Source organism: Halichoeres trimaculatus, unplaced genomic scaffold (assembly GCF_033239565.1).
Source record: "Halichoeres trimaculatus isolate MK-OKI-2021-1 unplaced genomic scaffold, fHalTri1.1 fHalTri1_scaffold_6, whole genome shotgun sequence".
Taxonomy (NCBI): Eukaryota; Metazoa; Chordata; class Actinopteri; order Labriformes; family Labridae; genus Halichoeres; species Halichoeres trimaculatus.
In genome coordinates, this window is record NW_027437184.1 from 11,416,017 (window position 1) to 11,430,596 (window position 14,580).

The window sequence follows — 14,580 nt, forward strand, 5'->3', positions numbered from 1 at the left end:
GCAAAAATTGGCAGAATTTCTGGAAAAAAATTGTGCTTTGTTTTGCAAACATTTGCAGAAAGTTTTGGAAAAAGTTGCACATTTGTTTAGTGAAATATTCTGAGTTTACTGAGAAAAGTTCTACATTTGATCAAGAAAAAAATTTGCAGAACTTTCTGTTAAAATTTGCACCTTTGTTTTGCAAAATTTGGAGCATTTTTATGCTAAAGTTGCATATTTGTTTTGCAACGTTGCAAACTGCACAGAAAATAGTATTAATATAAAGTGAGCTGCTTCTCTTTGCAGCATCCGAGCCATCCAATGGAAACGGAGAGTAAGGAGGTGTAACAGTTTGGCTCCATCACCTCAGTATGCTGACTGCCTTCTGCTGACAAAAATAGAAAAGAAAAATTTCTTCTTTATCTTTTTTTCCTGCCTTTATGTGCGCAGCAATCTTTTAAGTGCTGTCAGGAGTCATTAAAATGAACCTTTTTAAGCTGAGCACAGCTGAAGGCGATCCTGTTAACCTTACAGAAAACCATCTTTCTGTCTTTAACTTGAGTTTTTATTTTCCCTTTGTTAATCTTGTTTTATGGACTCCATGGACAAAAATAGACTACCCTGATTGCTCTTGCTCTGAGATATAATGTCTCACAGCCCTAAGAGTGAAATTCAACCTGAGCATCAGTGAAATTTATCACCAATTAAAAGTTTTAGACTAAGTGTGAAGAGCGCTGAACAGCACACTGCAGCGCTGAGGGACTACTTGCAGGACGTTCAGGTGTAGGTGGAGCAGTTTGTTCTTCCCTTCTCTGTCTGTCCTCCTCTCACATAATGCCCTGTGTCCATGTGAACATCTCTAATTAAAGCAGGAGGAGTCGTTAGAGCTGACAGAGAGATGATCCCGTCCTCAGGAGGTACGTTTGATGTCCATTCGAGCAGAGGACGGACAGGATGATGAGACAACAGAGGGAAAGGACTGATGCTGCTCTACCTCTTAGATTGTCAGTGTTCAGATTAAAAAGCAGCGCTGCAGGACGTAAGAGGACTCTGTGCTGCTCTTACAGGCGTGTTGCATCATCTGGTGGAGCTGTTCTGAAATCTGAGCTGGGTTTGGTTGAAAACATTCATCTGTTACAACTCATGACTGGAATACAACCACGAGCTGAACAAGATGTTTTCAGACTAAAGCAAATGTTTTTAGTCTTTTGACTTTGAAGCTCTGGGCTTTCTCTCTGACGGCTGGCTCTGAATCTTAATTATCACATCACCCTTTTGCAGTGAGGTATCATTCAATCCATACTGCACATGCTCAGGAAAATGCTCATCTGTACGAACCTTTTCAGCTGGGTGTGTAGTGACGTGGCGAGGCGGACCATCTCCTCCAGCTCTCGTACCAGTTTGTTCCTCTTACAGTGAAGTCTCAGCCTGAAAGACAAACAAACACAGGAGTTATCATCTTCTGAGTCAATCAGACCTGAAGGCGTAAAAAACACCAGCTCAGCCCTTTCTCTTTGTAAACACCGGAGACGGGAGCGCTTGAAATGAGCGAACTAATCTGACATGAAGGCTGTGATGTTGTCAGGTATTATGAGGAGCTGCTTTGTGTTCAGGTGATAAAGGAGTCGCTTGTTTGTACGCCCTTTGTTTGAGAGGAAACTGGTCGAATAAGAGCTGTTACTAGGAGCTGTGGTTTGAATGGAAACAGGCCAAAGAGGAGGAAACTTTTGATCAGGTTACAGATGGCTGCTGGCATCAAACATATGCTCACAATCAGACGCTAAAACTTAAACTTTTTATCCTGGTTTCAGTTCATTTAAGTATTTGTAATCTGTGTTGGGCCATAAAATGCAAAGTTCTCATCTGATCCATCATTTCTGATGCATTTAAAGAGGTCAGGAAATCTGAACTTTCACTTGGTATCATAAGCCTTCTTAAATTTTACAGCTCAATCCTCACTTGTTGCAGAAAATATACCAGAGGAAAGGCAAAAGTGCAACATTGTGTAAGGACAACTCTATAAAAAAATCACATGGAAAAAGTCATATGTAGATTATAAACTCAGATCTTACTTTTAGTAAAGAAAAACTTTTGAGCAAGAAGTTGCAATTTTGTAAAGAAAAGTAACAAATTTGTTTGGAAATAGTTGCATATTTACATGAAAAATGCAGCAATTTTAATATTTAACAATACTTAAAACAATATTTTAACAATACATGTGTTTGAACCAATATGATTAAGAAAGTTTGCATGTTTGTAAAAAGTTGCCCATTTGTTAAAAGAGTGGTACATTTATTTAAAAAATTCCTTGCTTGTTTGGAGAGGGTACTTTTTTTGAAAAAAAAAAAAAAAGTTTCAAATATGTGTGAAAAACTGTGTTTATTTGTATCTATGTTTGAAAAGTCCCAAAATGAGTTTGAAAAAGTTGCACATTTGATCGGAAAAAAGTTGCACATTTGCTTGGCAAAAAGGTTGTTAGTTTGGAAAAGAGATAGCTTTTTATTTTCTTTTTTTTTTTTTCTTCTTCTTTGTAAATAGGTGCAGATTGTTTTGGTAAAAATGGTGGACACATTTGTTTGAAAACAGTTGTAAATTAGTTTGTAAAAAGTTCCAAGGAAAAAAAGGTTGTTTGTAAAAAAGTTGAAAAATATGTTTGGAAAAGAGTTGCTTATATGTTTGGAAAAGATGTACGTTCGATTAGAAATAAAAGTCATACATTTGTTTGGAAACAGTTGCAAATTAAGTTCAGAAAAGGCGTGGGGAAAATGTTGCAATATCAGCTGGAAATGTTCTGGTTACCTTATCTTTAATCATTGATTAAGAACAGGCAAATAAATCAAAATGAGACTGTTTAGGATACTTATAAAGTCCTCACTGGGTCTCTGAACGTCCTGAACAATCTTACAGACAAATTTTTCATGATACATCATGTTGAAGAAGTTATAATTAGTGGTGTCTAGCAGTCATACTCTGGGTTAAAACGCTTTTTATCTTCCCATTGGTGCATCTCACACAGCCACTATGTAAATGTAAGTGGCCTGTGTCAGAAGCTTGTCTGATAAAAACCTGCGCGAGTATGTCAAGTCTTTAAAACCAAAGACTGAAGCAGAGTGTTTGACATCTTAACCCTGAAGATAAACAGTGTGTGCACATTTCTCAGCTCAGAGCATTTCTGTGGGGGTGTGTGTGTGTGTGTGTGTGTGTGTGTGTGTGTGTGTGTGTGTGTGTGTGTGTGTGTGTGTGTGTGTGTGTGTGTGTGTGTGTGTGTGTGTGTGTGTGTGTGTGTGTGTGTGTGTGTGTGTGTGTACAGGAGCATGGAAGGACTATAAGAGGTTTCTTTTGTGAGCCAGCTCTGCAGCCTCTCAGGTTTCAGGAACAGGAGACACAAAGAGAGGGAGACCGAGCTCAGGTAGAGTCTGATCTGGACCACGAACAACAAGAGTCCTGTTAGAGAAGGGGGTCAGATGGGGGGATCTTTGGTTAATAAAGGAAACTAAAGCAAGGAAAAGTCTGGATATAACGTCTGAGAAAGCAGAAACAGAGAAAGAAAGTTTAGACTCTGTCAGCAGATGAGGGAGTGAGGTAAAGAACCTGTCGTGTTCGTCTTCAGCTCTTAATAATCGCCTCTAAAGGTCGGAGGAGTCCAACAGAAGCTGAAGGTCAGCAGCTTCATGAGACAATAACAGCCTCAGTTACACACATCACAGGGCTGTCATCAGCTCTGTGACCTTCTCCACGGCTCTGTTCTTCACTTCACACACTTCATATTACCGTGATGTTTCAAATAGACGACCATACAAAAACACCACACTGTTAAAAGACAATCCAGCAGCCGCAGGAAGAGCTGACTGGATTTCGGTTGGCATGATTGTATCCTGCAGGTGAGTAAAGAAATTCCCATGGCTCCCACCTCTCAGTCAGGGCCTTGCTCTGGTTGTCCCGGGCAGCCTGCAGATCTCTCTCCAGACGCTTTTTCTCAGTCTCCAGCTTTTCTGCGTCGTTGGGCTCCAGGCGTTGGCGCGGGCTGACGTACTGCAGCTCCTTCAGCAGCTCCTCCTTCTCGTTGATCAAGATGAGACGGTCCCGCTCCGGGTCCAGCAGCCCCGGCCACGCCTCGCTGTCCAGTTTGGCGATCTGGACCTCGATGGTGGCGATCCTGCAGGAGTGTGAGAGGAGAAGATGAGGGAGAAGGAAAGATGCAGCAGTAGACATCACAAACATCACGGAAAAACTAACCTAAACAAAGAAGCAGATGACAGAAACATCAGAACCAAAGCTAGCATATTTTTTCTACCTTGAAAGAGTGTATGATTAAAATAATCTGCTTTGACTCTAAAGGCTAAGAAACAGCACAGTGTTAAAGGTCTGATCAAATATTCAGATTTCTATAAAAAATGTCTTTTAATGCTTTACTTCCCGACTCAGCTGCAATTTAACAAAGCTCAGCTGAGATTTAAAGAATGTAATAAATATTTTAGCTTCGTCTGTTTATACATTTTGAATAGGGATGGGTAAGTACTGATACCAGGAATCAGTATCGGGCTGATACCAGCCTTATTTCAATGTATGGAGAACTTGTGAAGGCTGTTGATGCCAGTAGCCCATACTCAGGGCAAAAATATCTTCTGTCTTCAAAAATAACTATCTATTTTATGTATCAAAAGAACGTATGGTAAGAACTCAAGAGGGAGTTCTCAAACTGGTATTGGTCTGAAAAAAAGTGATTTCAAACATCAAACAAACTAATAAATGTTTAACACTTAAAAACAGAAAACTGAAACAGGCGTACCTCCTCTTTGCCTCCTCATACTTCAGACTCAGTCGAACCTTCTCGGCCAGTTTGTTGGTGTTGGTCATGAACTGAGGCGGAAAACACAGAATTATAAACACTTACAACTTCAATATGAAATAAAATCCTACATAAACAGGGAAATTGAGCTGGTTCTAAACTGAGTTTAATACTTTATTTTACTGCAGGATGCTTATCAACAAGGAACTGTTTCATAAACTTAATTAGAGTCACAAACTGATAGTTGGGATTTCACAAATCTGTTTTTAATCTTTTTGAAGTTTTTTTACATTGATTGAATGAAACAAGACAAACAAATCTTTTTGAAGAATACTTTTGAAAATAGATAAATGTGAAAAACTCAGACCAAAGCCCAGCACTTCAAAGAAAGATTCAACTTTGATTTACCTGAAGGCTTTGTTTAAATCGGTGTGAAGATGTGTACACCCAAGACTCAGTGCTACCAGACTCACCTCAGCAGGGATGTCGGTCTGGGAGCCGGCGTCCGAGTAGAGTCGAGGGATGGACAGCTCGGAGTTTGCAAGCGAAGGACTGCTGCCCCACAGCTCCTGCTGTGAACCGGAGTCCAGCTGGAAACCATCCTTCAGCACGGCCAGTTTCTGCACAGACAGCAGACGCAAACATGAGCAAACTGTGGGGGGGAAAGTGGGACACTGCAGCAGGAATAAAAACATGGGGAGTAAAAATAGGATGTGATTAAGGACAAGCAGAAACAATAAATCTCTGAGTTATACCAGAGGGGGATGAGAACATAATATTTAACAGGACGGAGCAAGAACACAGCAGGACTGGAGCATTTTAAAAAAGGTCAAGAAAAAAAGAGCTTAATGAGGGAGATGAATGAGTAAAAGTCAGAATGAAACACCTCAGAGTTTCTTTTAGAGAAGCTGCAGCTGAGGAGTCTGCATCCTTCATCCTTTCATCCTTTCATCTCTACAGCTGTGATAAATATCTCATAGGACTCTGAGTTTTTAGGAGCCTGCACTTTTTCTCTGCTCTTCACATCAGGTAGAAAATACAATCTCATCCTGAGGAGGGCTGCAGTGTAAGGAGTTAGGCCCTTCTGCATGAAAACAGACATTTTTATCTTTTTAAATTCCACTTATTTGATTTAAACTTAAAAAAAAACATCAACAGTCTCAACGGACAACTTTCACCTTCAATGAGCATATCTATGCTCTTTATCCATCAGTCAGTAAACTAACAAGCTGCTTGAGTTCTAACCTGCACCTTTCTTTATTTTTCTCCTTGTCAATGACTTAAAGCAACCCAGCTTAAAGAAACAGACTCATGAAATGCAAATATACAACAAATACACAGTCACGGGCCTACACACACAGAGATGTGTGACACACATAGACAGAATGAGCTGTCAGCTGCAGATGGTAACAGGCAGAGAGAAAGCAGGAGAGACTGTGAGCAGGTTATATATTATTAAAAACACCTCTCTCTCTTTTCCTCTACCTGCAAATAAAACTCAGCTCAACAAATCTACAGCCCGTCTCTACCATATCTGACTGAATCTTTAAATAGGGGTCTGTACAGAAATGTCATCCACACTGAGGGGTTTTAATGAAGTGCTGGCATCTTAGATTTTGAAAATGTTGATGAAGGACTCATACCTCCATCCGTTTTTCATTTAACATAGTGCATCAACAATCTGCACTGAGAAAACTGAGAGGCAGTCTGGTTTGCGAGCTCTTTCATCATTCAGAAACAATCAGTAAAGAGATAAATAAGTCTGTACTCAACTTTGCAGACAGAGAACTGTACAACTGCAGACTCAAAATCCCATCATGCAACTTTAATACACACTGCAGTCATGGTGGAAGTACAGTTGAGTGAACACAGAAGAAGAGGAGGAAGGAAATGTGAAACTGGGTGATGAAGATTTTTAGAGAAATTCACCTGTGAATTTCTTGTAACAGGGAACAAAAGGATGTGCTACAGACTCATGTGTGACAATAAAACACAATACCATGTGGTATACCAAACCATACTGTATGACGATAGTTCTGTAGTTTAATAGCCAGCTATATGTAGTGCTACTGACAACCCAGTGCTCTGAAACATGCCTGTGTAATGTCTAACGTTAGTGAATCCTGGTTATGTCCTACCAGAGCTCAACTACCAACTCATACCTCACCAAGCAGAGCTGACGTAACTTCACTCTTCATTTTATTGATAGACTCTCAAGTTTGAACAAACTGCTGCATGTGGGTTGGAATGAACATTATCACTAACAGGTTAACTCGTGTTTTAGCCCATGCTCTATCACTCTCCCGTTTAGCTTTCTTCTGCTCCTCTGTCCTTTTTCTGTTCGACAGTTAGGCTCCAGTGTCCACATCACTACAAAATTAATCACAGAAATAGTTTTCAGCACAGAAAAACACAGATATCTCTTCTCACTACTAAACTTTGTCAGCCGGCGTGGTGATGTCATAAAGACTTTCACGTGCCGAGCCTGCTCGACCCGATCGAGAAGCTAAGAAACAGCATTTATGAGAAACCTTTGTTGGTGATGATAACCTCATTTTAGGATGTGGATTATGATCAGGAGGGAGACTTTTTAGCACAAAAAGATGCAATACGTCGCGTTACATGACACAACATGTTAATGTATGTTACTGTGAAACATTATACAATACCAAGATAAATGATATCATACTTCCCTACATACTAGGGTGCAACACAATAAGGTAGGATATGTCACGTCAGGTTATTATATTTTACGACAATATAAGTGAGAACAATACATTAAAACACAAAACAATAAAATATGAAACCCTATGTTATGTATTGTTTCATATCAATTAATGTACTTTAGTAACATTTAAGCTTTTTTACCTGCTTATCCTCCAAAATAAAACAGTTTTCAGTGGCCTTTATCCTTTTCAGTATTTTGTAGTATATGATAAAAACGATAGTTTTTAGGTGATTTGTTGGTAAACTTTCCCTTTGTAAAGCTCTATCTAATCTTCTATTGATGCAAAAGATGGGATGGATGTGGTACAGAACGTCCTGAAACACAGTAAAAAATAGACAAAGTCCATGAAAGATGCTCTGGATTCCTTCACTGAACCACTCAGCAGCTATACAGGCAGGAAGTGTCATTGCATTTCCATCATCATGCTCACATCCTCACACACAAACCTGAGCGAACACAACAGCCGCGTGGTCTGATCAGCACTAAAACACCAGCTGCCTCCCTGCAGTATCAGCTCCTGAGGGTCACCTCAAACCCTCTCAGCACATCCAGCTCTTTTTTTATTACAGTAATAAATACAATGAAATGTTCCACCGCCCGTGTGTTACAGACTCTCCTGAGAGTCGTCTGATGGGCTCATCTGCCTACCTCACTGTCTACCTCATGTCCTTGATTCACTCTGACTGGTTTCTGAGCTAACTCCTCCTCTCAGAGAACTTTGTTCCACTCACACCTCACAGGTCACCTCAGGATGAATCTGCAGGTGCATGAGAGGAAGAAGACAGTAACATTTCACTATTAGTCATTTTTACCTGCATGAGCTCCTGCTTCTCCTTCTCCCCGGAGCTGATAGCATCTCGGATGGAGCGGACCTCACTGAGTATGGCCTGCGCCTCCTGCAGCTTGTATCCATATGGGCTGTTGGACACCTTCTGGTCAATCCTGTAGTAGGAGAGGAAAGGAGGGGAGAGGAGAGAGAGAAAGATGGTGGAGGTCAGCGAGCAATGATTCATGAAGTTTGAGCAGCAGTCTGTGAAAATGTCCCCGGATCACCTCAGTCATTGTTCCATCAGCTCCTTTCTTCAGTGTTTGCTCAGAGATCTGGGTCACAGAAACACTCTGACTCATTATCAGACAGTTACAGTCAGAGCGAGAGGTGCTGCCAGCTGTGACCACAGGTTTTTACTAGCAGTCACTCGGCTGGCTTTAATGCAAACGGATGAGCGACAAACAGCAGCATTACTCACAGAACACACACACGTGAGCAGTGACACGGTGATGACTTATGACTGCTTTTAAAAAGGACAAACAATAAGTGTTCCCTCCTTTATTTGACTCTTTGAAGACTGGAGTAACTAAATGATGCCACTAGGTTTAATACAAGTAAACACAAATGGTGATGTATGAGTATTACAGCACTGAGCCTAACCTGGGAACTTTAACTTCTTTCTAAAGCTGGATTTAGATTATTAAATTTTTCAGGTTTAGATTCTACAACTTGATTATTTAACACACATTAATCTGTTTATTTATCCAACTCTGACTTCACTAAATAACTATTCAAATTCCTTGTATCTCAGTGTGCATCAACCCACAGTTTTTCCACTTTAAACGGTGTATTTTGTTTTCTTGTGGATTGTGTGTACCAATTTTGAAGTCAGGTAAGGTACTAAATATAATATCTGTATCATAATCTATATAGTTTTTTAATATATATACTTCATCTATTGTGATTATCAACTATTCTAAAAACACAGTGCAGCAACATCATAAGGTGTTTGGTTGAAATTAATCAATTGCACACTTATAAAGGAAAACTGGAGCTCAGAAAAAGGAGATTAAACAGGGGTAAATGCGGTACTTTTTTGTCCCTCTGGTGCATCCGTAGTATCTTTGAATGATTTGCAGCTCGTATAAATCTCTGGTGTTTTAGAACACTTTTATTTCAGCCTCTATCTGAAACGCTTGATTTTGGCTGCTGTCTCTTTAAGGCTGCCCCGCTCAACAAACCCCCTCCCCTCTGATTGGCCAGCCTTCTAGAGGCCTGGCAAGGTGGCAGAGCATCAGGCAGGCCTTGGTGTTTGATTCCCTGTTCCCCCAAGGTGTCATGAACAAGTCAGGAGATCCTTATGTAATGATCTTATCATTCCAGTGAGTCATGTTAAGTTTTGGTAAAGATCTCGAGAAGTTAAGCTATATTCAGTGGGGATGTCCCAATACCCTTTTTTGTTTTGTTTTTTTACTTTTGTTAGGTGATTCCATTTTAAATGATTTGTTGTATTAAAGTGAGCCCTGCTGGTACCTCCTTAAGGAACAATCACTTTGCAAATGTTGCAAGACTTTGTTCTACTATCATTGCTTTCCAAAGAGAAGTAATCCCACACAGTGGATATTTTTGCAATGTGGTTTGATTTACCGCAGCAGTAAAGCGTGACAGTGCCGAAAACACATGAATACTGGATTAGGGTATCAGATCAGGACATCCCTAATTTCTAGAATGAATTCACAGATTTCTACAACAACACATGAAAATAAAGAGGTTTGTAAATCTGCACACGCTCAGATTTAAATCCATGCTTAAAACATCAGAAAGCAGAACACACACTCTATGTAGTGTGGCTGTTGTTTGACTGATTTTTTTTTGCAGTGAGATGGTTTTTGGGTGTTTTTATGAGCTGTGAAGTACATTTAGTCGCACAGACCTGCTGACCCTGACTGTATTCAGACAGTTTGTGTGTCTGGTTTACTGTGGTAGGAGTATCACACTCTTGGAAGTTTTTGCAGTGTAAAATTAGAGACCTGCAGACCAAATCAAGCAATTATACAGTGACACTTCTTTATAGTTTATCTTATTTTGAATGACATTTAGCAATTATTTTTCAATAGACTTGAAAATATTTCTAGTATGACTGTTGATATGCTGAAAAATCAGATTTTTTTCCCTTCTTAGCTGCATAGACAAGATTTAATTCATGCTACAGGTTTGATAAAGCTGCATAATCACAACATCAAGCAATGGCCTTATTATCAATTTCTAAACCAACATTTCAACAACAGATCTTCCATACAGATGAATTTAAGACTTTTTAAGAATTTCTCTTCTCCCTTGAAAGAAAAATAGAAAAACAGTAAACTGAAGATTGGATCAGCAGGAGATAACATTTGACAGATTTAAGAGGTAGAAAACAAGTGCTAGACAAAAGGGAAAGAGGGTATGGCTGACTGTAAAAATATAAACTTGTCCCACATGTATGTAAAGAAAACTGATCGGCTATCATTCAGGCTCAGGAAACTTTGAACTTCTCCAAAACCAGCCACAAAAATGTGAATGAGAAGATCTGTCTCTGAAGTGTCTGTAACCGTTCAGCCAAAAGCTTCAGATCATGTTTTTTAGAGGATTTAGCTGCAGGGAGAAAAGAGACACGGCAGGAATCAGCCATGAGAGGCAGCAGCAGCCGTGTACAGCCTGTCATCAGCAAGTCATGCATGCATCTGAATAACAGGTCCTTCCACATTCTTTGGAGTGAGAGGAGAGAGGAGAGAGGAGAGAAAGGGGGAGGGAGAAGGGGAGGGTGAATACAAGGTGCACAGGGAATGAGGAAGTGAGGGACAGGGAGAGAGGGAGGCACTTGTCTGTAGCAGCCAGAGAGAACAAACAGTTCTCTAAGTTTCTCTCTTTAATTAATGTGTCCAAAAACATGCTCTTTATTTTATGTTATATATTACACTGAGAAAAATAAGTTAATCTCTTGGTACATCAGGTCTGACAAGCAGAAAATTTTCTCCTGTTTTTGTAAAAATCTGTTTTTACAACAAACACTCACCCTCGTACTGGAGCTGAGTGACCTCTGACCTCACGCTCTCCTACTCCGGTTAACGTTTTAGGCTGACAAGGCAGCGTTCCCTTTATTCATGACACATTTCTTGAATAAATGGCATAAAATAAAAACTAAAATGTGTTTTTGAATGTTTTTACGAGCCGTTAAGTTTGTTTTTGTCCAAATGTCGGTCTCTGCACCTTTTTCAAAACAATACAGTCAACATTATATAACATTCAATCATCTCAGATAAATGTAAAAGCTTATTAAACACACAGATCTAGAGTATTAAGAGCAGCAAGGAGTGACAGAGAAAAGAGAAAGAGTAATGGTGATGAAGCTTCATAGAGAGACTGTGAAGGGAGGGTGCTGTGCTAATGAAACAAAGTTGTGAAACGCAGCTACGAGATTCCGTTTTCTTTATATTTCATTGTGGATTTGCTCTTTAGACCTTATGAATATGTCCTCACCTGTCTGGGGACATGAAAAGTTGATTCTAAATGATCAAAAAAATGTTTAAATTCAAGCTTTAGACCATGTATTGAAACTAATTTAAAGAGGGGGTATAAGTGTTTTTTTGTCTTTGGTGTGTCCCTAACTAAAGGTTTTCAAATGGTAAAATAAAGTGTAACTTTTTGTATATGTACAATGTTGCCTCTCTTTTTAAATTTAGCTAATTAAAGCAAAACGGATCCTCCTGTTTATGATCCACTTTGGATGCAGAAATTCTTTTTTAAACTGGAAGTTTAAGAGAGGATATTGTGCTTTTTATTAGTCTTTATTTTGTCCCTCAGGTGCCCCTGTAGTATCTTTACATAACTTAGAATTAATAAAAATCACACTATTCTTACACTGGTGTTTCAGAAAACCAGTATTTCAGTCTGAGAGACTGTTCATATGGAAAGAAATTTTAAAATTTATGAGTGAAATAAAGTCAATGTGAAGAGAAACAAGATCACCAATTTGTGCTGTTCGGTAAAATTCTCCAACTTGTGAGACAAAATAGTCTTGTTTAGGGTGAAAATGAAAAATTTACAGCATCTCAAGACTGTTAAATATCTACCTACCTCTGCCCAGTTTTTGTATATTCATCCTCGTAGTTGTGCCCTCAATTTTTTTTTTGTTTTGTTATTTTGTTTTTCTTTATATGAGACTATTTTTTCACTCCTACTGTATAATTATAATATCTTAACTAGAAAAGCACTCAGAGAGCGCAGACCTCGCCAAGCATATTGTGTTTGTCATGCAACACTTTAGTCCTACTTTAATGTTATACTCCTTTTCAGCAGACTGTCTGCTACACTTTGGTGTTCGTTGCAGGTTGGTGTTACAATTTGTTACCTGACAGTGTTGAAAATTATGACCCAGTAGATACTTATTATTCCAAATCTTAGTATCCAGAATATTGCCAGGATCTGTATCGTACTTTTACATCTGTCAGAAATGATCGTGACCTCGTCTCGTACTGTTTTTCAAAGCAATCCGACCATTTATCATGGAGTAATATACACATATGGTGAAAACGGCTCTATCTCACAATGATAAAGACTCCTTAAAAAAAATTCTGGATCCAGATGGTGATAGATCACCTCCAAATCACTTCGCCTGTATTCCATTTTGAACATTTCCTGAAAATTTCATCAAGATCCATTCTTTACTTTTTGAGTTTTGTTGTTCACCGACAAACTCTCTCAAAGACATAACCTTCTTGGTGGGGGTAATAAGCAAATGCAATGATGGCTGAATTCCCAGGGACAAAGGGGCAAAGACTAGAAGAAAAAATGACACAGGGAGGGAGAGTAAAGAGTATGGTAGTTCACATACTTTCAGCCTTAGTGTCGTGAATGTTCGTCAAACTCTTTTTCTCTGTCTTTCTCTGGTGTAGCAGCATTTAGTGAAATCTTATCAGGATGTGAGCGTTTTGCTGCATTCTTCTCTAAGCCTATTTGTATTTCTGCACACACTGATTGGTTGTTGAACGGCGTCTGATGACTGTAACAGGAGAGGAAAGTCACAGAGGAATGCCGTCCGACCACTTTGCCTCAGCTACTCTTTAATCCTTTAACACACTCTCTCCCTCTCTTTTTGCACTGCAGGAGGCATGACAAACAGACCGGACATTCCTGTTCAATTCTGCATCCACTGGCAGTCGAGCAGCACGGCAGCGGCAGAGTGAGCGATGAATTCAGTGAAAGGGGAACCACAGAGAAGTGTGAGAGATATAAAAAAAACAACATGTCATCCTCTGAGGAGGAGAAGTAGGTCAGAGGAGTGTGTTTTCCTTCACATTCTTCTTCTGTGGTTTCTTTATTGGAGCATCCTCAAAAGCATTTGCTGACTCCATGGAACTAAAGAAAAAGTTGCTGCTCAGGTGATGAGAGTATTCTCACCAACCTGCACCAGTCAGAGCAACATTTACTGTTCACATGAAGGAAGAGAGAACTGTTTGATCTCTGCAGCTCATCAAATGATCCTCTGGTGTCACTCCTGGACGAGGATGAGACGAACAACAGAGAGGATCTAAGAGAAGACAGAGTCAGAAGATCTGAGGAAGCCCAGAGGAGGGAACACAGTGCCTCTGTGTTATTATGATTTCCTTTTCATGAGTGAAAACTTCAGTTAGGATCTCTGTTCTCAGAGAAACTAAAGGAAAAGATGTTTAAATTATTGTTTGGTCCTTAATTTCGAATCCTGCTAAAATAAACCTTAGAAATAAGGAGCTCTAAAGGTAAAACTGAGTTTGGATGTTCTGAGACGATGACTTGGTGTGACTTCTCTGTCCTGTAGTAAATAAGAAAGCATCTGCTACAGGATGAGAGCAGAAGATCTAAGTGTTTAATTCAATATCTGTGGTGTCTTTTGTATGGAGCTCCTGAGGTACTAATGAGCATTCTTTAAAGACTGCGCCAGTCTAAAAAGCTTTTGTCTATTTCACATTTCAGCAACAAGATGTCTCAAAGCATCTGGAGAGAGAAGAAAAGAAGCTTCTATAGAGTAAAAGAAAAAAGATGAGGTGGAGGACAAGACAGAGTTCCAAAAAATATTATTCACAAATATTCTTCAGAAAAAAGTCCAAACTTAGTAGAGACAGTTGCAAGTATTTGAATAAAGGTTATCCCCAAGGACAAAAAGCCTTTGATACAAGAGGTTGCAAATTTCTAGGAGAAAAATTTAGAAACTTCTGGGAAAAGAGGGCTCTGACTTGTAATTACAAAAAAGTCACAAACTCATCAGGGAAAAAAAATAATCTCTTATTTGAGAAAGAA

General features: G+C 39.4%; 1 protein-coding gene across 1 annotated transcript in view; it reads right to left on the bottom strand.

Moving 5' to 3' along the window:
• The window catches only part of wwc1 (WW and C2 domain containing 1), a 46,952-nt gene that overhangs the window by 15,078 nt on the left and 17,294 nt on the right, over window positions 1-14,580 (bottom strand). The window contains exons 6-10 of the mRNA XM_074671624.1: window positions 8,309-8,438; window positions 5,242-5,388; window positions 4,769-4,839; window positions 3,890-4,135; window positions 1,318-1,407 (exon numbers count right to left, since the gene is read on the bottom strand). Of these exons, the coding sequence (XP_074527725.1) occupies window positions 1,318-1,407; window positions 3,890-4,135; window positions 4,769-4,839; window positions 5,242-5,388; window positions 8,309-8,438 (684 nt within the window). The remainder of the gene's footprint in view (window positions 1-1,317; window positions 1,408-3,889; window positions 4,136-4,768; window positions 4,840-5,241; window positions 5,389-8,308; window positions 8,439-14,580) is intronic.